Source organism: Patiria miniata, unplaced genomic scaffold (genome assembly GCF_015706575.1).
Source record: "Patiria miniata isolate m_02_andy unplaced genomic scaffold, ASM1570657v1 HiC_scaffold_20, whole genome shotgun sequence".
In the NCBI taxonomy this organism is placed as follows: Eukaryota; Metazoa; Echinodermata; class Asteroidea; order Valvatida; family Asterinidae; genus Patiria; species Patiria miniata.
In genome coordinates this window covers 9,170,054-9,195,336 of record NW_024037059.1, presented here as the reverse complement: position 1 = coordinate 9,195,336, position 25,283 = coordinate 9,170,054, and the positions used below count along the sequence as shown (strand labels likewise).

At 42.3% G+C, this 25,283-nt stretch overlaps 1 protein-coding gene across 1 annotated transcript in view; it reads left to right on the top strand.

Annotated features, from left to right (window-relative positions):
• Nucleotides 1-25,283, top strand: part of LOC119727343 (stromal interaction molecule 2-like) — a 110,453-nt gene that overhangs the window by 70,745 nt on the left and 14,425 nt on the right. Inside the window, exons 8-9 of the mRNA XM_038199197.1 lie at nucleotides 18,324-18,449; nucleotides 20,719-20,911. Of these exons, the coding sequence (XP_038055125.1) occupies nucleotides 18,324-18,449; nucleotides 20,719-20,911 (319 nt within the window). The remainder of the gene's footprint in view (nucleotides 1-18,323; nucleotides 18,450-20,718; nucleotides 20,912-25,283) is intronic.

The window sequence follows — 25,283 nt, the reverse complement described above, 5'->3', positions numbered from 1 at the left end:
TGGTACCACCAATGGAACAGTTCACAGGCTTCCTGTCCTCCTTCTTTCTAACACCAAAGAAGGTGGCTAGCTAAAACCGCTCAACAAGTTCGTCAGACCCAAGCATTTCCAAATGGAAACTCTCCATGTAGTTCTAGAGTCGTTGTCCACACCAGCGTGGGGAACGTCATTAGACCTAAAAGACGCATACCTACATGTCGCCATCTTCCAAGAGCACTCCTGATTCCTACGTTTCCAGTATCAGGGGCGCACTTACGAGTTCACTGCTCTTCCCTTTGGGCTATCAACCTCGTCAAGAGTGTTTACCAGGGTTGTGCAGGCAGTTGCATCATGTCTGTGTCGAGAAAACATAATGATTTTTATGGATCTCGACGACTGACTGATAGTGGGAAAATCAAAAGATGAAACTGCTCAAAATTTGAGAGATACTTATACGTTGACAAGGAGGCTAGGCTTCATCATCAACGAGAAGAAGTCCCAACTAATCCCGTCCCAGGAAATCACTTTTCTGGGAACAGAGATCGATCTACGCAGGGGCATAGGCCGTCCCCACAGGGGAACGCGTTACCAGCCTGCGGAAGTGCGTCAAACTTTTCCTATCCGTTCAAGTCGCTCCAGCGCAAGCTTGGCTGAAACTTCTAGGGATCATGGCCAGCTTAGTGGATCTGGTCCCCTGGTGCAGACTGAGGATGCGTCCTTTGCAATTGCATCTTCTGGCACATGACAGACCCGAGACAGATCCAATCTCTCTAGTGATCTCGATCGACGAATTCATTCAGCCACACCTTCGGTGGTGGCCATTGGAACAGAACATTCGGTGCAGATGGAGTTTCCCCAGAGGGGATCCTCACGCCATAATCTCCACTGACGCTTCCAACGAGGGCTGGGGAGCCTCCCCTCCCTCTCGACAAGCTGCAGGAATTTGGGACGACAACATTCGGTCCCTACATATCAATGTTCTAGAGCTTTAGGCTGCAGTCAATGCCTTACACCACTTCCAAGCAGACGCAGTGGGCCGGTCTCTTCTAATCAAGACCGACAACACGACAGTGGTAGCATATATTAACAAACGGGGCGGTACAAGATCACCCCAGCTGTGCTACCTGACTTGGGAAATGTTTTAGTGGCTAACCAGACACAAAGTAGATCTACGTGCCATTCACATTCCTGGTGCTGAAAGCGACATAGCGGACTCTCTCTCCAGGGGCAAAGTAATTCCCACGGAGTGGTCATTGAACAAGAGAATCGTAAGTCAGATCTTCTCGATCCTAGGTTGTCCACACATAGACCTGTTCACCTCCGCAATCAACACTCAGCTCGCGGTGTTCTGCTCGAGATCCCATCATCCTCAGGCAAGGGCCTCGAACGCACTATCAATAGACTGGACAAACATGTTCGCTTACGCCTTCCCTCCGATCTCCCCTCCGATCTCAATCTTTACAAAGGTCATCGGGAAACTGGAGAGAGACTACTGATCCCCCCTTCTGGCCGCGCCAGCCCTGGTTTCCGCGACTGGTGAGGCTCCTAGTGGGCTCCCCTCTAATCCTCCCAGATCGTCACAACCTACTTTTTTAGCCTCAGTCCCTGTTCCGACACCCGGCTTCAGGAGATCTCCACCTAGCGTACTGGCCACTGTCAAGCGCGCTTACCGATCAGCAGGTCTTTCTGAAGACGCTGCAGCCCTGGCCGCAAAGGGACGTTGTCTCTCAACACGACGAATCTATGACAGTCGACTACGACATTATAGTAGGTGGTGCGAAGAACAGGCTGTGGATTCACTCTGTGCTTCTTTAAACCATTGTTGGGTCATTCCATGCCAACTCAACAAATGGTGCACACCATCACCTCTTGGATTTTTTTCTTTTTTTGGTGTACTGAAAGATACTTAGGAGAAATGCAAATTCTGAAAATTTGGGGTCTCTACAACTTTTCGTTCTTGCGCAACAGCATTTTGAAATTTGAGGTGGGCGGTGCCAAAAGTGCGTCGCATCATGAAATTCAATGTTTAAAGGGCCATATATTTAAAACTATACCACCCAGACATTTGAAACTTGGTAATCTGGGCTATTTTTCGCTGTAGATTTCAAATATTTAAACAGAAAGAAAGTAGCTTGTTTCATTTTTAAGTTAGAGGGGCCCCAAAATGGCCCAAAACTCATCTGGACCAATGTTCGGGGGGGGGGTGTAAGTCAAAAATTGAAAATATTTTTTACACCAAATTTTTTGTCTGTAATAGCCCCCAATTGAAACTACTTTCATGTAAAATCTTACACTTATATTAACTTCATTGAATGAGATATAGCCCTTGCAAAAAGCAAATTGTTTATTTTTACGATAACTTGACCCCCCCAAAAACCAACGTCAGACATTCCACACCAAATTTTGCTTCACATATGTTTGAGGTTGGTCCTTAGTGAAGTCCTCTGAAAAGTTTCATGTTGGTGTCTAAATGTCTTCAGTGGTTAGTTGGGCTTTATAAAGAGTCTATATCTTATGATGCTGCAGGTTCCTTAACATACATACATGTACATGTACATGTACATGTACTTGTATTTTACGGAACCAGCACAACTAAATCCCCCGACTGTTGAAAGACTTGGGTCAAGACTACCCATTTCCTGCTCAATAAACAGTTGCTTGTAGACCTACATGTGCATTATATGCAAATTAGGTTAAATGACTTGAAAGTCTTATTATTCTTTCCATGTGCTCATCACACAGCATGCATGTCATGTATGTAGTAATTAACCAGTTCTCACTTGCACAGCATAGTATAGCACTAGCCTGAACCAAAGAGAAATGATTCAGTTTGAGTAGAGGGTCTATGGTTTTAACCTGATTGATCTTAGTTTTCATTATGGATAAGGGGAAACCTAGTTCATCCAAGGAGTTGCATGTATGGCATGCTCAAACTCATCATGCACCAATTGTAGCAGCTGACCTCAACCCAGGAAAATATGTTTGTGTGGTCTATGCATGATGTTTGGTACATTGCTATTGTAGAAGATGTATCACAACTTCATGAGGATGTGTACATGTATGTCTGCTTCATGTACAGGACGGAATCAACAAATACTCTCTATTGGCCACAAAGAGAGGATAAATGTAACATTCTATTTGTTGATGTGTTGTGTTGCGTACCAACACCAGAACTTCTACATAGCGGTGGAAGGCAATACAACCTTAGTGAGCCAGCCATTATGCAACTCACTCAACTTCATTAAAACTACATCACAAGGAATGCATAATTTCACCTGTGAAACTGTAAACAATTATATCAACTGATCAAAAGTCTACATGTACAAATGTAAGCTAAGTTTCATACCCAACTTGTTCTTTATGTACCGACTGCTGTTATTCTAGGTACCGGTACGTGTACTTGTATGTTACGGAACCTGTAGCATCATAAGATATAGACTCTTTATAAAGCCCAACTATCCACTGAAGACATTTAGACACCAACATGAAACTTTTCAGAGGACTTCACTAAGGACCAACCTCAAACATATGTGAAGCAAAATTTGGTGCGGAATGTCTGACGTTGGTTTTTGGGGGGGTCAAGTTATCGTAAAAATAAACAATTTGCTTTTTGCAAGGGCTATATCTCATTCAATGAAGTTAATATGAGAAATCTACAGCAAAAAATAGCCCAGATTACCAAGTTTCAAATGTCTGGGTGGTATAGTTTTAAATATATGGCCCTTTAAACATTGAATTTCATGACGCGACGCACTTTTGGCCCCGCCCACCTCAAATTTCAAAATGCTGTTGCGCAAGAACGAAAAGTCGTAGAGACCCCAAATTTTCAGAATTTGCATTTCTCCTAAGTATCTTTCAGTACACCAAAAAAGAAAAAAATCCAAGAGGTGATGGTGTGCACCATTTGTTGAGTTGGCATGGAATGACCCTGTTCAGAACTTCTACTGTCATTGTTCAGAGCCAATTTGTCAGTAGGAATGGTGCGAAATTAACGATCAGCCATAGCAGCAGTTCACACGGCTTCTCTGATGGCTCATCCATTTCCTCTAATGTGGCGATCACTCAACAATTTGGATTAGTACTACATGTATTTGGGATCGTTTCAAATAGTCAGTTTGACCAGACACTTCATACGGCGGCCATATGGTTTGAAAAGGACCAACACTGGCCCGATTCAGACTATGTACCCTTTTGCCATTATGGTTTGACTTGAAAGGGCAGGCACTGGTCCCATTCAGATTGTGTACCGTCTTGCTATTATGGTTTCCCATAAAGGGACCAACACTGGCCCGATTCAGGCCTTTTACCATCTTTTCATCATGGTTTATTGTAAGAGGACCTGCAATGGTCGGTTCAGGCTGGGCGCCGTCTTGCTGTTATTGTTTGCCTTAAAAAGACCAGCACTGGTCCGATGCAGGCTCTGAACGGTGTTACCATTACCGTTTGCCATTTAATAGGGCGCGTTTTGGCGCAATAGAGCCAGCATTAGCCCGCTTCTGGTCTTGTACCGTTTAAACTGTACGGTACTGCCACAACAAACCCATAATTAGATGGTATCGGCCCAATACCGTCCTGTTTACTGGGTCAATGCCATCTTTGAACCTAGGCAGGTAGAAATCTCTGGCACTACAGGATGTAATACAACTCTGCCTCTCCACAAATACATGCAGCTGAACCACTTTTGTAGTTCCATTTGATTAAGGCGGGTCTGTGATCGACTAGTCCTTGTTCTCAAGCGGCTGATAGTTTTTCATTGAACCCATGTCAATGTAGCACCTGTTGGGAGGTTTTCTGCCGTTGTTATAGTCTAACCATGACAATCAGTGCAGTGGCGTAGCACGGTCATTTTTATTGGGGGGTAAACATTTCTTGAAAAGGGCACTTGCACATTCGTGCTGAAATGTAGACACATTTTTTTTCTCCGGACACTTGGCCTCCGTATAATCAAATAGTTGAGGGGGGCTGGTACCATCTGTTCAAAATCGATGACTGTGCACCCTAATGTACAATATATGGTGCTTTTCAGGGCAATACATGCGCGAAATTCAATAAAAGGCACCAGGAACGGCTGATGGGACCAAAAAAAAGGGCACAACTTTTTGAATGGAAAAGGGCAGTCGTTGCAAAATACCCCATTAACACAACACAACACCCCCCCCCCCCCCCCCCCCCCCCCGCTACGCCTATGTGGTGGGCGTTTGCTCCCAGTTGTTGCTTCCAGTGTTGGAGTCTTGCCACTTCCCTGATGTTGTGAAGGAGTGGACATGGCTGAGGAAGCTTTTCTTGACTTCGGCCTGTTGTGCCGAAGCTTGCCGTCCCTGGAGGAAGCGACACTCGTCATTTAGAAATAATTGGACATCTTATCTTGGCTGGAAACGTCCCTTCGGAAATCCAAAGGATATGATGTTGTTACGGGGAACTAAATTTGGATAACTTGAATGACAGGATACGATGGAGGGTCACCCTATTAAAGGTAGACAGGAAGGCTACAAGGGACCAAGGGGCCAATGGTGTTCCGGACCATTTGATGTTAAGGGGTCGATATGATCCGTAAAGCGAGGTATTGGGTCAACTTGGATCTTTTTCAAGAGGCGGCAGTGGTTTACAGTATTATATGTGACCAAAAGATCCACAAAAATAGCTCCACTTATTTGTCGTTTTGAAACCCATCCTCAGCGTGCTGTGCCAGATTAAGAGTTGGCTTGTTGTTGACTTGCAATGTCGCAATCCAGGTTGCTGAGGGATAAGGGATGTTTCACCAATGGGGACAAGCCTGTTTAGGATCAGTCACTCGAACATGAACAAAAACAGTAATGGTTTCCTGTCTGGACCATGTTTCCTGTGGCCTCCAAAGCCTGCAGTGAACTAGTTCATGTGGCTTCAGGAATCAAAGTGTATGCGGTGCAAGACGTGCATGCAGCACCTTGAGAATTAGGGCGAGCACTTTTAAACTGTAAACTTTTGTGAGTAATGACATTTATTATCACATAATAATGTTTTACCTATACTGCAAAAGTAAAATCCAAGATGGCCACCGCAATGTTTGTGGAAAAATTAACCATTTAGCACTAACCCAAATGGTTCAGGTGCATTCTTTGACCCTGAAAATATATGTTTAGACACTAAGATTTAAATGTTAAGTGGCTTAAATGTTAAGTGTCCCACAAAATTTGATTTTGTAACGATTTTTTCACAAAATGTCATTTTATTTCAATCATAATTTCGAAGAAAAGTCGATGAAAAGTCGATGGAAATGGCACGTTAAAATCATCGCAAACGTAGTTTTAATCTCTTTCACCAGTCGTTATTGGAATGTTTCAATAGTAGAAACACAGGCCATAACACTGATCGGAGCCTTCTCCGGCTGGACAAAAGGTTAAACATTGACAGGTGACATGAAAAATCACTGTGTCGCACATGCGTGCGAAGATGCATCTTGGTGTCAAGAAAACAATCACAAAGACAAAACGTCAGTTCTACTGGTATAAGTTAAAGGAGTCCGTCCGTGAGTGGATCAGAAAGTGCAGCAAGTGTGGTGCCCGCAAAAGGCCACACCAAACTCCCCGAGCTCCTCTAGAGGACTACCGAGTAGGCGCGCCTATGGAGACAACCTTGTACGTGAACACCTTGGGCAGTCAGCCACTCGTCAGAAAAAGGACCATGACGCTCGTGTATCCCAAAACAACTACACCGTTGGTGTTTTGGTGTACATGAGAGACAGCACTAAAACTGTTGGGTTGTCCCCAAAACTGAAACAAGCAAAGTGGAAAGGACCATGCATCGTCCAGAAGAAACCCAGTGACTTGCTGTTTGAGATCCGGTTAAAGCAACGGGGGAAAACCAAAATCCTCCACCAAGACCGACTGAAACAGTACCACAGCGATGATATTCCCTAATGGATGACAGACTTGCAAAAGACGTTGAGCCTCAACTGTCCTCAGCCTGAGACACTGTTCATTCCTTCTACAGCCCAGAACAACATCCAAGAACTACCTGTTGCAGTCAACGCTCCCCCCACAAAAACTGCAACGAACACTACCCCCATCCGCCGAAGTTCTCGCACTAAGCGTACACCAGCGAGATTCGTAGATATCGACTAGCCCCCTGCATGTCCGTTTTCTGTTGACCCCGCTAAGGTCAGGAATGCGGAAGTAAACACTGTAGTGACCCCGCCTTGCCTGCCCATTCGCAAATCCGGACGCAACAGCTGGTGGCCATCGCAGTGTGTGTATATAGCCCGTCAATGACATTGCCCGGCTGTCGGACCGCCAGGTACTGATAGTGCATGACAGCTGGTTATGTTCTGTTATCAGTTTTGCTGAGATACCAAGGCAACCAAACATGACCAAAACACAAACAAACACTTGTTTCTATGACGGCGAACCAATTAGTTCACAACCAATCAAAGGGCCCCACATCCATCGGACCAGCGTCCCTCCTACCCACCCCAAAATGAACTTGCTCCCCTCACAACTGTTCTCACTATCTCGTTGACAACATCGTGCGTTACAGCCATGGATTGCAATTACTGTGAAAGGTCACTGCGGGATGTTTTCGCCCTCGACAGGCATTGCCAACATTCTCATTGGCCATGGTTCATGAGAAACTTTATATGTGGGTTCTGCAAGAAGGGATTTTCAAACCATTCCCGACTTGAATCACACATGCTTAGTGCTGTACACACTCAGAAGCAGGCTGACGCCAAAGGGCTCATCTCACCACGACAGAGTGTTCCCCAGTGACGAGATGCGTGGCTTCGGCGTCACTTCCAAAGCGCAGACATCACGCCAGACCAAAACGCCCACCTAGAGCAACATGTGTTTGTTATGGCGGAGGACCTGAGCTGCTCGCCAGTTGATGCACCCCCTTCACTTGACAAGTCTTCATGCTGCAGCACCCCGCTGCAGGATGAGCGATCGGACACGGAGTCTGCCGAACCACCTCAAGTCCCCCTAGCCAGGAGTCCAGTTGAAGAGAAGCCCCAGACGCCCGATATAAGTTTCCTGATTCCCTCGGTGCCGGGGCTGGTTCAAGCGCCCACCAATATACCCGCCTTCACAACTGCCGGCCAGCCTTCGACGAGATTTCGCCTCCCCTGCGTACCACACAGGCGTTTCCCCGACCAGCTGTGGCTATTTCCAAGCCAAACCTCACACCGTGTGTCCCCGCAGTAAGCCTACAAGACATCATGGACAAACTCTGTGAACAAGACAAGCGGATAGACAAACTGGAACGGGCCCTCAAGACCAAAATAGTGGCGATCGCCCAGGCGCAGTCCAAAGACATTGCAAAGAAACTCGAAGACAGCGCCCGTGCAGGTGAAACAATCTGTACTTCAAAAGAATGATGCGGTGCAAAGATACACCAAAACCGTGGCAGAGGCGTTGGCCGGATCATTCAAGTCCCTGTAAATATACATTACCTAGACAGTATACTCTTCGTTTTTATTTCCTTTATTCCTATAGTTGCTTTATTTTTTTTTAGTAGTTTTTAGTCTCCGTAGAGTTTAGTTATAATTACTATTAGATTAGATACAAAACATCAAAAAGTGACAGTCACCACGAACATTAGAAGAACACTAGCCTTTGATCAACGAACTTGTTTTTTTGTTCACTATTCTACCTCGATCTGAACTCATGAACTGGAGTTTCTACGAGCCAACTGAACTGACTCTTCTTTTCCTCTTGGTTACAACAAGGACGTTGTAAAAACTTGAGGGGGAATAGTGTTGCGAACCCAGAATGCTTGGTTATGGAAATCTAGCGCCCTCTGGTTTCACTCCGTCCATGAAGTACACAATCTCATTGTTGTCTTTTATAGTTCTTGTATTTTACCCATTTATTGTAAATTGCCAACTTGCACATTTATGCCATAAGTACTGACACAATAATGAACCAAGCACAGCGCATTATTCATGTAGCGATGTACATGTGCGCGACTGACCACACCTCCCTTCACCCCAGCGAGCTAAGTTCCTTTCTCCATAGCATTGCGTGCTGTGGCATTCTCCGAGGACTGCTCAGCAGCACGGAGAATTTCTCTCCCCCGTGTGTTACCCATGAACACTAATGGGAGTTCTCGGTCCAGTTTTGCAGTCCCTTACTTATCTCGAGAGAATGGAATGTTACCCTTGCGTGGTCGCGTAGCTGAGCGTGGTAAGACATCCTGTGATGTAAATAACCTGCGACACAGTAACCTTTTAGCTTGTCACTCACTCCATCAAGGTTGCTCGAGATGTTGTGTAAACACTTTTGCACTCTGATCCAAACTATTGCACTCATCTCTCTCTGTATTTGCACTCTTCTCTCTCCATGTTTTCCCTTAGGTAATTGCACACGTTTCTAGTCTCTTGCACTAGGCACTCTTAGTAAATCATGTGACTAGTCATGTGACCCTTCGACAAGGAAGATTACGAAGGGAATAAATGTGTGCTCCGGAGGTTTTTATCACTCTGTTTAAGACCGCTTAGAGACTGGGTGCTGATAATTACCCGAGCCGGAGGCAGTGTAAGATCTCATAATCACCAACATGGCTGATCAATATTGTAGTGTAAGGTCTCATAATCACCAACATGGCCGATCAATATTGTGCGCCGATTATAAAATCACCCATTGGTTTTAGTGATCACAATTGTGTCAGCGTAGTGCCTAAACAATCACTGGTCGTGAATGAAGTCAAAAGGAAAGTGGTTCGACCAATGACTGAATCAAAACAAAGAGAGTTTGGCAGATGGGTTCAGAGTCAAACTTGGACCCCAATATATGATGTAACTGATACCCAAATTAAGGCAGACGCCTTCTATCAAACACTCAATGAGGGAATTAATCATTTTTTTTTCAACCAAAGTGGTTCATCTCCACACTGGTGACAAACCGTGGATGACAGTTTTAAAATTAAAAACCTCATTGGGCTTAGACAGAAGGCGTTTGCTGAGGGTAATACACTCATTAGAAAGAAACTGAGAAATCAAGTTACTAGTGAGATAAAGAAGGCAAAGGCCTCTCACAATGTTAATAGAGTGAGAAAACTACAACAATTGCAGCCGAGGAAATAGCACAGGGAGATGTCATAGACCATAAAATTGCCTTGAACAACTTACTAAAAATGGGTGTTTCTCCAGCTATCATACAGTGGGTGGTTGACTTCCTTTCTGAACGGAAGCAAAGAGTGAAATACAAGTTTGAATTCTCTGACTGGGCCTACCTCTCAGGGGGTATCCCCCAAGGGACAAAAGTGGCGCACAGGAAGAGGACAGAGATACTGGAATCAAAGTTTGGAAATATGTAGATGACTTAACGTTAGGGGAAACTAGGCCGTATGAAAGTGCAGGCCAGATCCAGAATAGTCTAGACTCCCTGCAGGACTGGACTAACAATAACAAACTCAAATTGAACCCAGCAAAATGTCAAGCTATGCTGGTCTATTATGGAAAAAAAAACACCCCTATGTTGGATTTAAGTATCTCTGGCCAAAAACTGGCTATAGTAGAAAAGGTTAAGTTACTCGGAGTTACTCGCCAACAAGATTTGAAATGGGATGGGCAAGTAGACTCTATAATCACTAAATCGAGCAGAAAATTGTGCATGCTTCGAAAATTAAAAGAAGCTGGTCTTAATGCCCAAGAACTGTTATACTTCTAAAAACTGTATACTTCTAAAAATGCGGAAAGGCCTATGTCCTGTTCTTCGAACAGGCATAGCTCTACTTTTTGGCTTTTCTGCTGAACAGCGGAAAAGCCTTTGTTTTTGTTCTGATTTTTTTTGGCTTTTCCGCAAAAAAGCGGAAAAGCCTTTCTATTTGTTCTCATTTTTTTTTTTCTTTCTTCTTTTTGTCGCCTAAATCCCATAGACTTTGTACACGTTTTTTTCTACACGCCACTTTTGGCATTAATCTTTGTAAGACATCATTCAAAGTTGGCATAAGCATAGTCCCTATAGCAAAGATGTGTCCCGAAGATTGACGTCATGGTGACGTCATCGACTAATTTATTATAGATTTTTGAATATTTAATTTTTCCCATAGACTTTGTACACGGAAATTTAAAAAAAATTGTCGCTTTTCAAAGGGCATTTTCGACTCTTTGCCAGTTATTCATTTGCACCACTCTTTGTCCAAGCAAAGACCCTAATTCAAACAACATTGTGGAATGATGACGTCATGATGACGTCATCCTGTGTTTATTTATAGGCAATTAAATTGTGACACTTTTAATATTTAAAAATGCATAAGAAATCAACCGTACGCGTCCGCAGCATTCTGTTGCAAGTGGTAGAGTAGGTTGAGGTCTTCATTTCATTCAGTGTGTGTGCAATCACGTGACCCTTGCTTCCGGTCGAAAAAGGCCCAAACCGGAAGTGGCTTATCATTTGAAAGTGGTAATAGAAATGAACTTGGCAAGGGTGTTAGTCTCTTGGCCAATAGTATTCTTCAAATCATCTACCGATGACGTCATGCAATCTTCGAGCGCCCTCTTGCGACAGGTTGAAAATTAGCAAAAATGTATTTTGAATAGATGTCTGTGGCGAAGTTTGTCGGAATCGCCTAAATATTGGTGTATATGATGACCTTGACCCACTTAAGACGTGTGCAAAGTTTTAGGCGAATGACGTCATCAGACCGGAAGTTATAATAAAAAGACCCTTTTTCATTTGAAAATTCCTGAAAAATCAACCATGGCAGTTTTTATATTTGTTTTTACTTTAATTGTCGATTGAAGGGTAGGTCTAAAACATTTCAAAGTTTCGAGGCGATAAGCAAACTCGAACATGCCCTGCGCACGCTTAAAACTTCACGTTGAAAATACCTCTGCTTCAAAACATGCACAGGACAGGACGTCCACAATGTACATGTACATGCACGTACATTGTACATAGGCACAAACATCGTATGTCAATCAGCCTGCAGCGCACGTGTTGCTGAGGTCAAATCCTGTCCACAGTGACCGTTTTAGCCGATTTTCGGCTAACTTTGACAGATTTTATGTTCATGCATGCGCATAGACAGGGACGTATTATAGCACTTTTGGCATTAATCTTTGTCAGATATCATTGAAAGTTGGCATAAGCATAGTCCCTATAGCCAAGATGTGTCCCGAAGAGTGACGTCATGGTGACGTCATCAAGTGATTTATTATGGATTTATGAATAATTAATTTTTCTCATAGACTTTGTACACAGCTTTCTCCACAAGTCTTTCCCTATACAACACTGATATATCTTACTGAGTAGTTCTGAACTTCGGCCGAGAATTACTATGAGAAGGAAAAAGAAATCGTATTTTTTACGTTTGCCATTTGATTGAAAATATTCCCAAGAGTCAGAATATCAAGTAATATTTTATAAAAATGTTTCAGTTTAAAGGCAAATCAAGTATTTAAAGGTGCAGTTTTTCTGCTGTGGGATTTTTAACCCATTGACTTTGTACACGTTTTCAAGCCACCATTTTTATAACTTGACGATCTGGAATCGTCATCAAAGTTACAGCCAAGGAAGACCCTCATACAAAAATTATGCCAAGACTATGACATCACGATGACGTCATCACCTAATTTTTTTATTGATTTTTCAAAATTTACGTACATATTGTGAAGTCTTATATCTACAGAAATGTAAGTCCGATTGGGTTGAAACTTGGTATGTGGCTATACCAGGATGTGTTATAGATTAAAAATGAGGTGACGTCATGATGACTTCATCCTGAGATTTTATATGAATATTTATTTTTTTGGACCTTTTAGCCATATCTCCCGAACGCAACATGCAAAATGCAAAATTCTTTTTTGCATTTGGTCTGTTATGTAACAGCTATTCGCACAAAACTTGAAAAATGTGTGACGTCATCATGACGTCATCAAAATGCGATTTTTTTTTTTTTTAAACTCATATAAGGAAAGGTCCAATTGTCATGAAACTTGGTGGGTAGGTAGTTAATCATACTAGTATGCAAAGTTCGAAGTGACGTCACGATGACGTCATCAAAAAAATTTAAAATATTTGTCGATTTTCAAAGTGCGTTTTCGACTCTTTGCCAGTAATTTATTTAGATCACTCTTTGTCCAAGCAAAGACCTTGTACACACGCACATACATCGTATTGCCGAGGTCAAATCCTGTCCACAGTGACTGTTTTAGCCGATTTTCAGCTAACTTTGACAGATTTTATGTTCATGCATATTCAGGGCATATTATTGATTAAAAAATCATAATGCGGAAAAGCCCTATGTTCTGTTGCAAACAGACATAGACCTCTAGTTTTCTCTTCTTTTTGATCTTTTTGGGTCCACCCCAAATCCCATTGACTTTGTACACGTTTTTGGTACCTGCCACTTTTGACCTAAAAAAAGTCCTTTTCCAATTAAACTTATCTCAGGTAAAGACCCTATAGTGAAGTTGTGTCTCGAAGAGTGACGTCATGATTACGTCATCATGGGTCACGTGACGTCATCACAAAGGTGCATATTTGGAAGGCCTATATCTACAGAACAGTACCGTAATTTTCGGAATATAAGCCGCGCGGCGTATAGGCCGCAGCACGCAAAAATCTGCAAATTAAGATTTGAAGTCAGCGTATAAGCCGCACCGGCGTATAAGCCGCACCGACCGCAGCGGTTTAAATTTTGTAAGGCCTCCAAATTCTAGTCAAAATGCTCTGAACCATTTCCATTTACACTACGAAAGCTATAAAAAGGGCCACAAAAGTTATATCAAATCATTTACAGTCGATACTATTACAAACAAATATGGAAATTGATGATGAGAAATAAAAAATGGGAATTGCTGCCGGCTGGCTCGTCAGTGAGCCTGCGCCGGCGAATGATAACATTTTCCCCCAGCACTTGAAAGAGCATGCAACCCACCATGTGTCGTCAGACTGGAGTGCTACAAATCCTGCTTTGTGGCAACAGACGCTGAGTTGTTTTGCCCTAAGAATAAACAAGTCCGTTTTTACAGCAAAACTTATCAAATTGTTGTGATTACTAATGAGTAGTAACGTCAAAAATTCAAGTTTGGATCGTAATTTTCTTCGAAAACAGTCAACACGATGCTGAAAGTTTTGTGGACGAAGCCATTAATTTCATAAGGGGTGATTTCACCCCTGTTTTGAGTTTTACATCATTTCTTGAATACATTTCAAGAAAAAAAATATATTGTGATGTTGAACAACTGATTATCAAATTAAGATATGTTTCGAACTCCATAAAAAGTATTAGTTGTCTTTTTTTTTCATTTTTTAAACAGGGAAAATATTGGTAATTATTGTTCCCAAGAAAGTACACCCCTTTATTACCACAAATGGTGTGGTCCATGGGGAATCCATGCAGCATGCATGCAGCATCACGTACGGCCGGTTGTTGATGTCGAAGAGACAGCTTTTACTAGCCGTACGTTTTTACCGCTCGGTACCTTTTTGTGGGACGTGCTTTTGGTTTGTTAATGACTTTCTTAATTGATAATTACACTGTATTTCAGCAACACATCTCTTCTTATACCACAACATTAAATACACATGTAAATGTCATTTTTATTCTTCAAGGCTCGGCGTATAAGCCGCCCTGTGTATAAGCCGCAGTAAACATTTTCATGGGCAAAATCAACGTATAAGCCGCGGCTTATATTCCGAAAATTACGGTAAGTCCGATTGGGTTGAAATTCGGTATGTCGGTAGACTGCGATGTGTTATAGATAAAAATGAGGTGACGTCATGATGACGTTATCGTGCGATTTGATATGAATTTTTGAATTTTTGGACCTTTAAGCCGTATCTCACGAACGCAACATGAAAAACTCAAAATTCCTTTTGTATTTTGTTTGTTAGGTAATAGGTATATATACACATTTTTTTTAAATTTGTGACGTCACGATGACGTTATCAAAAACGCGAATTTCCAAAACACATATAACAGAAGTTCCCATCCTCATGAAACTTTGTGGATAGGTAGATAATGTCACAAGTATGCAAAATTTGAAATGACGTCGTCATGACAATATCGGTTGATATTTTTATGATTTTTTAATTTTTAAGATTTTATTCCGCTAACAAAATGTTACACTTTCTCTCATGGGATTTATGGTGTTGTTACGATGACGTCATTGCGGGACATGTGACATCATGTTAAAAGGTGTAAATTTTGAAGTCCTATACATGTATGTGAAGAATTTAGTCCTATAACTACGGTATCTAATTGCATATGGACAAAACACCCCCCCCCCCAAAAAAAAATACGGAAAAGCCCTATGTTCTGCTCATCGAACAGACATAGCTCTAGTTTTTTTTCTTTTTCTTCTTCAGTCATTTTGGCCCATAGCATTTGTACACATTTTTTTGTTCCCGGCACTTTGACCACCAAAATCAATTCAATTGTCTTTATAGTCGGCAAACACTTAGACCAGCACCTGCAGTTGTGCCCCGAACATTTACGTCATCATGACTTTGTCACGTGACGTTACATTTAATGTACATATTTTTAAGGTCTATATCTCCAGAACTACAAGTCCGATTTGGTTGAAAGTTGGTGTGTGCGTAGACCGGGACATGTTTTAGATAAAAATTGAAGTGACGTAACGATGACGTCATCATAGGTTACGTGATGTCACGTTAAAGATTAATAGATTTAATATTTAAAAATCAATATAAAATCAACTGTGAGAGACTTGAACTTGATTTTTGCAGGAATTGATAGAATAAACCATGGTTTTTATTTTTGATATTACGTGCAAAATCACGTGACCCTTCCTTCCAGTTGTAAGGGGAAGTGCTTTGTAATTTAAAATTGGTAAAAGATGTGACCTTGCTTTCAACAATGTATGCTCTGGCTAAGTTTCAACAAAATTTAAGGTGTCGTCATAAAATGTTAGAGCGCCCTGTAGTAGCAGGTTGTTATAGATGATTATAGATAAAAATTGATGTCACGTCATCATGACGTCATCATGACGTCATCACCTGACACGTGACATCATAATTCAAGCCCTATGAGAATATAATCACATATTTATATGCCACCATTTATTATCAACAGAACTACACATCCTTCCTGGATGGAACTTATACTTGAAACTTTACATGTCACATGTCACAAAAAAAGATGCCGAAACAGCCCTGTGTTTGTCCACAAACATAAGTCTAGATACCAGTAAAAATTTTGGGGGTGTCAGCGGGGGGGGGGGGTTGCATTTGTTTTCATGAATTTCTATGGAAATTTTTGTGTGGACAGAGCTGGGGGTTAACCCCCCCCCCGGATCCGCGCCTGTATTCATATGCACGAATGGTAATTCTGCACTATATATGTATGTATATGGCAAACTTAAGTTTTCATGGCATGTAGCACCGGAAAATTGTTTTATTCATACAGAATCAAGCATTTGATTTTTGCTCAAACTTCCTAGCACTTGCTAGTTTTTTTACATACGACCCATTGGGTCATATGTATAAAAGCTAGCAAATACTAAGAAGTTTAAGCAAAAAGTAAAAGCATTTACTTTGGAGTACAAGCATTAAGGAAAAGCAAATGCTTGATTCCGTATGAATAAAAGTTTTCCTTTACTGTTCAACATTTACTAGACAACAGGGGCGGATTGCAATAACGCAGTCTTAGTCGGCTGGCTAAACCAGTCCAATTTTAGCCGGCTATTGTTCTTAGACGGTCTTGGTTAAGACACCAAACTTAGCACATTGCAATAAGCTGGTCTTTACTAAGCCCGCTTAGAGTAATGATTCACAAACAAACATTCCATGGTTACGGGCAAATACTGGAGAGACTGCACAATTTTTTTTTTAGGTTTGTGTGATTCATATCATGCGAAATCAAATGTCAATTCCGAAATTTTATGTTGAGAAAATTGTATTTGCAGTACAACTCAGTGTCATTACATTTTTCCAGAAGATCCCTTCTATCCCAGAGAATTTTCCCTCCAAGCAGTACTCTGCTTTTTTAGGATTAATCATCAAACACTCATCAACTGGGAAAAAATATTTTGGGAAAGAATAATTCAACACACCAGTGAATTCCAAAAATCCCAACTATAGACCATTTTAAGCCAGCCCAACCCAGGCTAATTATTTTAAGACTGTCTTACTAATTAAACTGTGTCATTGCAATGGTCTTACAGACTGACTGACAGCCAGAGCTTTTAGACTGTCTAATGCGCATAGACAGCTTTAAGACCGGTTATTGCAATCCGCCCCAGGTAGCAAATGCTTCTTACCGTTGGATTGTTTGCATGGATGAATGATTGTCAACAATAGGGTTTATTTTGTGTGTACCAACTGCCACACACACGGAGGGTTTGCACATAGGGTATAGTCCAATTCAAGGTGATGCTGCTAGGACATGTTGTAGTACATCTGATCCTCAAATCCAGCAAAAATCGTGACACTTTTCGCCAGTTGCAGAATACAGAAAGTATACTTTCTTCACTCATGAAAATTGTAAAGGTCCACAGTGTCCCGTAGACGTCACAATTGCATAAAAATCACAGCCATGTGTTAAAGTGGGTAAAATCATACCAACATTCATTACATAAAGAGTTTTGTTTATAGAAATATTTAAAAAATAATAGTTGGCAAAGGTAGTTGACCTAATAAACTAAACAAATGATTTCATTTTGTTCAGTCCCCAGGGTGCCGTTGGATAAAATTTATCCTTAAATCATTCTATGCTGCACTGAATTTTATGCTAACGCTTCTCATATTGCGAAAAAATGTGAAATTATCGTCTCTTCTAGTAATGAACTTAATAATAAAACAATATTTAAATTTCGCATAAATGTTGTGCAAAATACAGTGTATGGTATTATATGTAGTTAATTAACGTTTTGTGTTAATTTTGGGGAGATTAACAATAAAAAAAATGCAGCAGTTTTTATTTGCTTTATATTTTCAAGGTTGCCCAAACCCAGCCTTGAAAAATGACCAGTAAATACTTGAATCTGAAGCATTTACTCCTTTTTATTCATACAAAAAGCTAACAAGTAAAATGCAAATACTTTTAGCTTTCAGCAAATGCTTTCCAATAAAAGCATTTGCTTCATTTTTATTCATACAAATGCAAGTAAATGCTTCCAAATAGGTAGTAAAAGCAAATGCTAGATTTATACATACGACCCAATGTTCTTTGTTGACATTCCTACATTATAGACACCCAGGGAGGTTTGTATGACATTAATAAGGAATATCTTGTGATGCTCCTTTGTAAATGTATGAGTATGCTCTGTGCCCACTGGTTTTCCGTGAAAACCCTGTATCCTCTTGGTCAGTAGATAAAACCCTCTTCAAAGAAAAAGAAATAACCCGAACTTTATGTGATACAAAATGTGCTTAACTTGTGTATGGTTCATTTTGCTGTAACAGGTTCCATCGGTGCGGCCATGGTGGTGGGAAGTTTAGCCCATGTGGAAGCCAATGCCCCCATGGGCCTTGATGAATGTGATGAGGATATGCCACCACCACCAACATACATGTCAGCTGTCTCAGCTGGTAAGTTATTTTACATGCCCTGTTAAATATAGTTTAGATTAAGTTTTATAGTGGACTGGACCAGTGAATATGTTAATGCAAAACTGATCATGAAGGCCATCAACGCCCTCACAATAAAAATGTTGTTCAGCTGGCTTTCAAATCCACTAAACTGCACATTTCTAATATAGAAGATATAGCTGTGCTCATGCTGCCTGTGTTTGTCTACTCATCATCATCATCATCATTCTCTATATCCATCATGGGGGACGTTGAGCCGCCCAGACCAAGCGATCAGATGCAGACTGCCACAGCTGTTGTGCACGTGTCTTGTGGTCAACTTCTAGCTGTCGCCACCAGGTGTTGCGGGGTCGCCCCCTGGGTCTGTTCCAGGCAATGTCAGGGAGGGGTCCCCCTAGTACGTCGACGCTAAGCTTAAGGGCGGCATGGGCTGGTGTGTCATCCGATAACCGTCGGACATGACTGAAGAGGGAATGGTGTCTCCGTAAGATGGTAGCACAGATATCCTCAAGACCGGTGGTCCCCTTGATAGTGGTGTTGGTGACAAAGTTGGACCACCGGACACCAAGGATGCACCGTTGGCACCTCGTATTGAAGGCTTGAAGCCTTCACCCATCCTCGGTTAGGAGCCTCCACGTCTCCGACCCATATAGTTGTACAGGGAGGACACAAGTCGTGTTTATCCTCAGCTTGGTTGAAAGGTTAAGGCGTTTGTTCCGCCACACCCAGTCCAGTTGGCCAAAGGTTGATGAAGCGAGGCGTATACGTCAGAGGATGTCTGGCGATGAGTAGCCAGAGGAGCTGATATCGCAGCAGAGATACCTGAACCTCTCTGTGATTTCGACAGTGGCATGACAGTGGCTGTTGCGAATGGTGGGCCAAGGCCGGTGCAATTCTGGAGCTTTGTTTTGGCCCATGACACATGGCATCCCCATCGTCCTGGTTTCTTCCTCAAACCTCTGGAGTGAAATAGGCCACTGGTCAGGCTTTCCTAAGAATAGGGCAGCGTCGTCGGCATAGTCCAGGTCTGTGAAGGACTTGTCTCCCACTGTTATACCAAGATCTGACTGACAGCAATTTAAAATCCAGTCGATGGCACAGCAGAATAGGGGCGAGGATGCAGCCCTGACGGACACCTGATGTGGTGGGAAAGGGGGTTGAGATGTCGTCTCCGACATGCATGGTGGCGGTACCACCCTTGTGCAGGGCGTGAACCAGGTGAAGCAGTAATGGTGGGACTCCGGTAGCCTTTAGGGCATGCCAAAGAGCTTTCTGTTCTACCAAGTCGAAGGCTGCCTTGATGTCTTCATAGGCAACTTGGAGAGGTCTCTTGAACTCACGTTGTAGTTCCGACAGAAGTCACAGGGCGAGCACTGCATCCATTGTTGACCGGCGCCTCGTAAAGCCGGACTGCTGGGGGTGACAGTGACAGGTGAGTAGTGGTTCTAGGCAAGACAGCAGGACACGGCTGAAAACCTTTCCGGGAACTGACGGCAGAGTGATGGGCCTGTAGCTGCTGCACTGACTTCGATGACCCTTTCTTTGTACAGGGAGATGATGATGCCGTCCCTCCATTCGGCAGGGACCCTACCTGAGGACCATACTTTGAGGACCATACTTTGAGGAAGAGATCATGGAGGGCCACGCTGATTGGGGCCTCTGCACACTTGAGCAGTTCAGGGAAAATACCGTCGGGTCCTATCCTGCAGCACGTCCGTTCTTGAGTTTTCTAATAGCACGGCGTACCTCAGCCACGTTGGGAGCATCCGAGGAAACATCCCTAGCAGGGGTTGCGGCTGTTACCTGAGCGATGAGGTGCTCTCGCCAGCAGGCCAACGTCTCCTCATCCGTCGTGCATGGGGTCTCATCAGTCTTAGTTATTGGCAAGGTGCTACGTCCCTGTTATGGGGAGCCACGCATATGCTTGACGGCCTGAAAGGATGGGTGCAGGTTGTTTCTACGTAACCCTTCAGCGTCGTCGGCAAGTTTGCCATAGAACTCCTCAAGGTCGCCCTTGGCTTTAGCTTTGAAGACGCCTTTTAGTCTGCGTGCCTCGCATGTGTCACCACGTAGACGTGCATTGCGCTTCTGGTCGAGGATTTTAAAAACTGCAGAAAACACCAAATTAATCACCAGCAATTAGTACAGGGTGAGCCTGTCCTCCTACAGCTTCATATACATGTAATTCCAATTATATGTCAGAGTACCTTAACATAATTTTGAAATCTTAGATTACCTACAGAGCCAATAAGGACAATTTATATTCCAGGTGATACCATGCCTCACCAGTCACTACAAACATCCAGTACTCTCTGCCTTTCTGAAGACAAGCTGAGCATAAAGAAATCTAAAAGCACCAACAACATAGCCAGCTATGGATCTACACTGAGTCTGATCCAGGCCTCCAACGCAGCAGTCAAGGCCAAGACACCACCCCCACAGAGCAGCATGCACCATACTGAGTAGGTTATTTATATATCACTTATCTGAAGCTACTTACATTGTAGTCTGGGGAGTTTTCCTCTATATTTTTTATTTTTTAAGGGTGGGGGGAGTAGGGCAAAACCGTTGATCCTGAGATGCTCGATGAAATTACCTCCCTGCCCTTTGCCTTACAAACAACCAAAATCTGCATCCATTGTCCTGAGAACAGAACATTTCATTAACAAATATCCAATAGGTTTTCTTTGTTTAAACGATACAAGACCAGAAGCGGGCTAATGCTGGCTTGATTGCAACAAAACTGTTCTGTGTAGACAGTACAGAGTCGGAATTGGTTCAGTGATGGCCTTAGTACGGCAAACGGTAACGGTAACACCATTCAGAGCCTGCATCGGGCAAGTGATGGACTTTTAATGGAAAACCATAAAAGCAAGACGGCGCACAGCCTAAATTGGGCCATTGCAGGTCCTCTTACAACAAACCATGACAAAAAGACGGTATAGGGCCCGAATTGGGCCAGTGTTGGTCTCTTTACGGAAAACCATAACAGCAAGACGGTACACCACCTGAATCGGGCCAATGCCGGTAAAGCGTGAATATCCGACTCCATGAATTAGGTTGGTTTCCTTTCAACCAGATGTTTGAAATTGGATAAGTAAACAATCTGTAGCGGGCATGATATAGTCAAATGCATACGACACAATTAATTTTTACCGGTTATACGGTTGTATATTTTGCTTGAAACCAGTGAGTTTTATTTCATTTCCGGCTAAAAAGGGATAAGATTTCAAACGTTGTATGTCTAATATAAATATCCTCAATAAAGAATATCTATACTACAAAAAGAAAAGGAAACCAAGGGTTCTAATAATTACAAAACAATTAATACAATTAATACAATGAATATAAAAGGGGAGACTTAAAGGGCCTATCTTGATCCGTTGTTGTAGACTTGCTTGACGGAGCTTGCTTGACTTGACGGAACTTGACGGGACTTGCTTGACTTGATGAAGGGAAAGTCGGAGACTTTCACTCTCAATGCATTAAACTGTGAGAAGAAGAAGACTGGACGAAAGGGGTCATATAAAGGATACCTCTATACCCCATCTACACTGGCTACCATGCAGTTGATGAAGTCACGTACAAATGTAGCTACGCCAAGGCTTTCAACTGTCCAGTGTATACTCAATAGGCTCCTCTGTGCTGTGCCTAGAGCAGGACAGAGGATGAATATATGAATATGGCAGGTTCAGTTGGAGGTTACAGGGACAATTAAACAGTAGAGCTGGGTGCTTCCAACTACTTGTCTCTGTTAATTGCAGTTTGGTGGTCAAGACAATATAAATATTAACTTCATAAAATACTAAGCAAATGGAATCTACAAATAAGCAAAAGTGAAAGTCCCTTTAAACAATAGGCTGTGTGTAACGTTGTCATGGTCACCAGTGCTGGTCAATGCCCTCTACCACTAGTGTGCATACATAGGTTTGTCTTAACCCAGAAGTGAGTAAGGACATTATACCAAGACCAATACCTCAGGGCATGACAAGGTTACACTTGTTGCATAATAAGGGAATAACAGTGTGAGGATCCGGTCTTCACTGCGTGATAAATGACCGGGTTTGGGGGTGACCGCTGTTAATGGACAGCGGTCACCCCCACACCCGGTCATTATCACGCAGTGAAGACCGGATCCTCACACTGTTTTTCCCATTGATAAATACCTTTTTAATGAAATAAACAGTAACAAATTAAAACAATGTTTTCATATTTTTACCTGATGGAGGAAGCTGAAATTTCGTTTACGCATTCCTTGTGTCCAGAATTACAACGATGCTTGGTTTAGGAAAGGTAAATATGTCGATGGATCTACGTTTGCGTCGTAAACATCCTCAGTATACTGCTGTACGATGTCGTTTTAAAACTTCCTTACGCGCGTGCACCCATAGCAACTGTGTTGCGTACGCGCGCGTCAGTCTCATGCGAAGGTGGTTGAGCGTATGTGCAGTGCTGTATTGTTACAAGCTGCCGTATGACTGTTGTAAATTTGGCCAATCATTGCCTTCCATGGGGCTGGATCAATACTGGTTCAGGGGCCATTTTTTCGCTTGTTCTTTGAAGCCGGTCTGTATATCACCGTTAATACACCCCCACGTGATCGAGTCTCGACAAATCAGAAACCATCAACTCTCCAAGGTATTTATTAACAACACTGAAAACAATTCAGGGAATACGAATGACTCATAAAGTAAAAGTTGATCAGGATGGAAAATACCAAGATCCTGAATAATCAAATTAATCTATATAATTGATATATCAAAATCTTATCAAACGATCAAAGGGAACTGTTACAAATTCACAGAATTTGTACTAAGGAAATTATTCCTCTTTTCACTCTAGTCAAAACTAACAGGAAATGATTATAAGATGCTGATTGTCTTTTGGAATATGCCAAAAAGGTCACTGAATAATACATGGGTGTTCATTAAATGTCATTGGGTGTTCATTAAATCATGAGTTTTTGTACATGTAGTCCTACAAACTCTTCTTTCTTAAGTAAAGTTCCACTTTATTAAGACTACAGTCGCCACAGGTCTTTTGTGCAAAAATGGCAAACTTTCAGATCAGTCAAACAAAACTCAAAGAAAACTAAAAACGATTTAGGGAATTGATCAATTTGGAATTTGTTCTACTTTCAGAGAAAATGGCTACTTCTCAAATTAAGATATGTGAAAATTAATGCATCAAACATCCAAAAGAAGCTTCAAGAAATGACAACGACGAAGCTTCAAGAAATGACAACGACGAAGCAATAAAAATGTCAACAGCAGTAAGAACTTCTCAAGTGGATATTGGCCAAAGTTGGAATGACTATGAACTTAATATTCATCTATTAAGGTTTGTTAACCTAAACTCAAAATACAGTGATGGAATGAAAGGAACACAATAGTAATAATAACAACATATGATGACTCGGTCTAAACTTTGAGTAAAGAATTAACACTTTAACCTAGGAGTAATTATCAAACTCACCTAGAGCAGGACAAGGATGAATATATGAATATGGCAGGTTCAGTTGGAGGGATACAGAGACAGTTTAATCAGTGGAGCTGGGTGCTGCCAACTACCTGTCTGTGTTCATTTCAGTTCGGTGGTCAAGTGAAGGGAAAGTTCACTGGCCACCAAATTTATACAGTTCCTCCTCGAGGACTTTTGTGGTTGGTTGTAAGTTCTGCTACCAACCACCCACACGCGCTGCCAAGCAACCCAGACATTTCTAAGAAAGTGAATGACCTAACTCGGGGGGACTTAGGATGAATTTATTCTCCCCCTTTTTTTTTTTAATTCCTATTACAAATCCAAAGCATGAAATGTTCGGGGATTTTAGGACCTAGTGCTCCTTTAAAGATGCATAAAATGTAATAAGGCCACAATAGTGTATCTGGACAAACTAACCATTTGACACTATCCCGCATGGTACAGTTGCATTCCTTGATCCTGAAAATGTATGTTTATTCACCAAAATGTTGATCCTGTTATATCGGGGAAACGTCAGCATTAACAAAACAATGTCCTCTACAGAAGATTGCACCTGAATCAGTTGCCAGCTTTATGAAATGTTAATGTGCATTTAAAATAGGGAATGTAATGCATAAGAATTGGCGGCTGCTTTGATGTAGGATATGCCGTTTTTAACCCCCTCGTGCCTCTTGTGGGTGAACATCGGACCGGAACAATTAGTTTTGTTATTGAGTTATTACATTACCCACTCTCAAGACATCCTCGACATCATCATACATTGCATGTTCAGGTATTCCCATGGTGGAACGGATCTTCTGAGACTTAATCCAGTAGATCTCAAGCCCACTTGGCAAAAAATTTAAAAGAAATCACGCCAATCTAAACACCGCTATTCTTCATCCGAGTCCCACGATAATCTGTCCGATAATAAGTCACTGCGGCGCACTGAGAAGTGATTCCACAAGCTGAATTTCTTCAAGCATTGCACCCAATTTCGGTGTCATCGGCCTTTCGCGAGAGCTGGGGACAGATGCCCCTGGCATATTCAACTCCCCCCTCCCCCATTTTTGCCCCCGATTTCTGCCCACAAAGTAGCCCCAGTTTCCAAATCAGTCTATTCACGGTGATGGCATGCAAGAGGACCCCCCCCCCCCAGTGTTTTGTCGTACATCATCAAGCGTTCTAGCTAAGGTGGAGCAGAAGAACTGCAACCTTTTCCTCATAGCCCAATTTTGGCCACATCGTTCATAATTCACAAGTCTTGTCAAACTTCTGATACATCAGCTGGTAGTATTTGTATTGCTTTCTTAAAAAGCACCCGGATGACTGCAATATTATTAATATTACGGTCATCCGGGCATTTTCGCTGGT